This window comes from Littorina saxatilis, linkage group LG2 (genome assembly GCF_037325665.1).
Source record: "Littorina saxatilis isolate snail1 linkage group LG2, US_GU_Lsax_2.0, whole genome shotgun sequence".
Classification (NCBI taxonomy): Eukaryota; Metazoa; Mollusca; class Gastropoda; order Littorinimorpha; family Littorinidae; genus Littorina; species Littorina saxatilis.
Genome location: NC_090246.1, coordinates 28,021,016 through 28,023,515, shown reverse-complemented (window position 1 = coordinate 28,023,515; position 2,500 = coordinate 28,021,016). Strand labels below are relative to the sequence as shown.

At 37.9% G+C, this 2,500-nt stretch overlaps 1 protein-coding gene across 4 annotated transcripts in view; it reads left to right on the top strand.

The window, feature by feature from the left end:
• The window catches only part of LOC138958657 (cadherin-23-like), a 108,069-nt gene that overhangs the window by 44,446 nt on the left and 61,123 nt on the right, over positions 1-2,500 (top strand). For all 4 annotated transcript variants that reach the window (XM_070329883.1, XM_070329882.1, XM_070329881.1 and 1 more), the window contains exon 6: positions 2,350-2,439. In XM_070329883.1, the coding sequence (XP_070185984.1) occupies positions 2,350-2,439 (90 nt within the window). The remainder of the gene's footprint in view (positions 1-2,349; positions 2,440-2,500) is intronic.

Here is a 2,500-nt window from a genome sequence, read left to right as displayed (position 1 = left end):
TTTCGCTCTTTATCACAGTTAAAAGAAACACACCTCTTGTCGCGCACAATCTTGAACTGTGATCCTTTTACTACCCCCGCCCCCTACCCATTTGAACACAAAAGAGTGCATATTCTCTTCCAATTAGAAAAATAAGTAATTTTAAGCAACTGGACATTTTTAAAATACATCTTTTCTGTCAGTCCAAGGATTGCTTAGTCCATTAAAAACAAACAGACTAGGAGGATTTAGCGCACCCATTTAAAGAAAAAGTTAACATGATAATGAATATATCAGACTTTTTTTTATGCAATTACTACTGAAGATTCCAGACCAGGTAAAACAATCATTTTATATCCTTTGTCACATTTTTTAAATTTTGTTTTATCAATCTATCTATAGCGAGTCTTGTCTCTTTGTGTCATTTAGTTATTTTCAAGAATTCTATCCTGGCAAAAAATTTTACAAATCCCTAACTACTATTTTTATTGGCCTAAAGATCTTGAAACATTTGTTTTAATAGAGAAATAACAAGTACAGCCCTTAGCTGTGTCACTCGAATTTCTTTGTCAGGCTGAAACTTAGCTGTTGCGTTGAAGTCTGCTGTGTGTGTCTGGGTCCAAAGCAACTTTCACATTCTCATCTACACACTCACGTTACTCACACAAGTATACAATTCTACCCACAGAGGCGTTCGGGGATGGGGGTCTCGCACTCGGGCGAATCACACCACAAAATACAAAGTATAACGTACACAGATTTTTCTATTGCACCAAAAAGCAAATTAAATCATGAATAAATCAATCAAGCAAAACTTCCACACAATGACACACTCCCTCTCGGTTCACACTGCGCTCTGGGGATGCACACTTGGCAGCACGTATACCGTTCCGACGCCGTTTGTTTTCCTGCATAGTCCAGCACAGGCACACGATTGTCCAAGAATCACAATAATCCTCGTGAATGTCACAGCAGGCATAGTAAGGTTACGTAGAAAAGTCCAAAAGGGTGCGTTAATGGTGGTAATCCGACACACACACAAACACACACACACACACACACACTGACACACACACACACTGACACACACACACACACACACACTGACACACACACACACACTGACACACACTGACACACACACACACACACACACACACACACACACACACAAGCACACACTCCGGTTTGGTAAGTTACCTGATGAATTAATGTGGTTCTCAACTCACAAGACTAATTTGTCATCTCCCAGTGTGAAATTCAGATCTGCCCCAAGTACGTGCAATAAAATGTAGAAGCGATAATCTGAAAAATATCTTTTCGCGTGAACGCTGCCACGTTGTCATCAGTCCGATGTCTTTTATCCAGAGCAGGGATGAACACATTTTATCATCAGCAGTTTGTTATGTTTATCCGCAGACTGCTTTCCATTACTTGTCCTCTGTTTTAGATTGACTCGTAGGGTTCTTCAGCCAGGCAAGAAGTGCTTGTTTACTGACACGTTCTCACGCACGACATGTCGTAAATGCAAGTTCTAACGATTGTTTTTTTATTGCACTGATAGAGAATGTCGATAGTTGTAAACTTCTGCCATTTCCTAATGTTTATTTCATTATTTTGCATACGGATATGGCTAATAAGTGGATAATCTGTTACGACACGAAACGCGTTCTAAATCCGGGAAGGGAGGTGTATCCTACAGCCTTAATAGGAAAGCACAATTTTTGGTATCTTTTTCAACTGTCTGAGCTTCTTTTTTTTTCTAATCCAAACACAACCTATTTATATGTTTTTAGAATTAAAAAAATAATGATAAAGAATGAGATAAAATTATGTTTGAGTCGTTTGCTAAAATTTTAATTTTAGTTAGAATATTAGGATTTTTAATTGTCCAAACTCATTAATCAATTTATTAAGCTGCATCGCTGAAATGCAATCCCGTAGTCCGGGTTTTGTCGAAGATTGCTTGACCAAAATGTCAATCAATTTGATTTAAAAATGAGGGCGTGACAGTGTCATTTCTCGATTGATCCATTAAGCGAAATCTGTTGTTACCTGTTCCAGATTTGGTTTCAAAGAATGCCTTCTTTTATTTGTTGAGTTATTGCATATGTTGTACCGAATTCACGAAATTGCCAAAACGCTGCCTATTACGCGAAATCGGCAGCGTTTTGCCGAAAACAGTATTTTTGATTTAAACGATGAAATATTCTTTCATTTATTGTAATTTTCACAACGTATGCCTTCATGTATTATGATGAAATGTTTTCATTCGTATTTTTCGTACCAAAAGTTCTCATATTTCTCTTTCAGGCAATTTTATTTCTAATCGTTACTTTTGTGTGTTTTTTTTGTGGGTTTTTTCTCCAGATGACAGGGTCGGTGACATTGATCATCAGAGATGTAAATGACAACCCCCCATTGTTTATTAACCTCCCCTACAGGCTGTCTCTTGCTGAGGTAAAGTATATTTGCAGTCACGGACCCTATTGTGTGTGTGTGTGTGTGTGTGTGTGTGTGT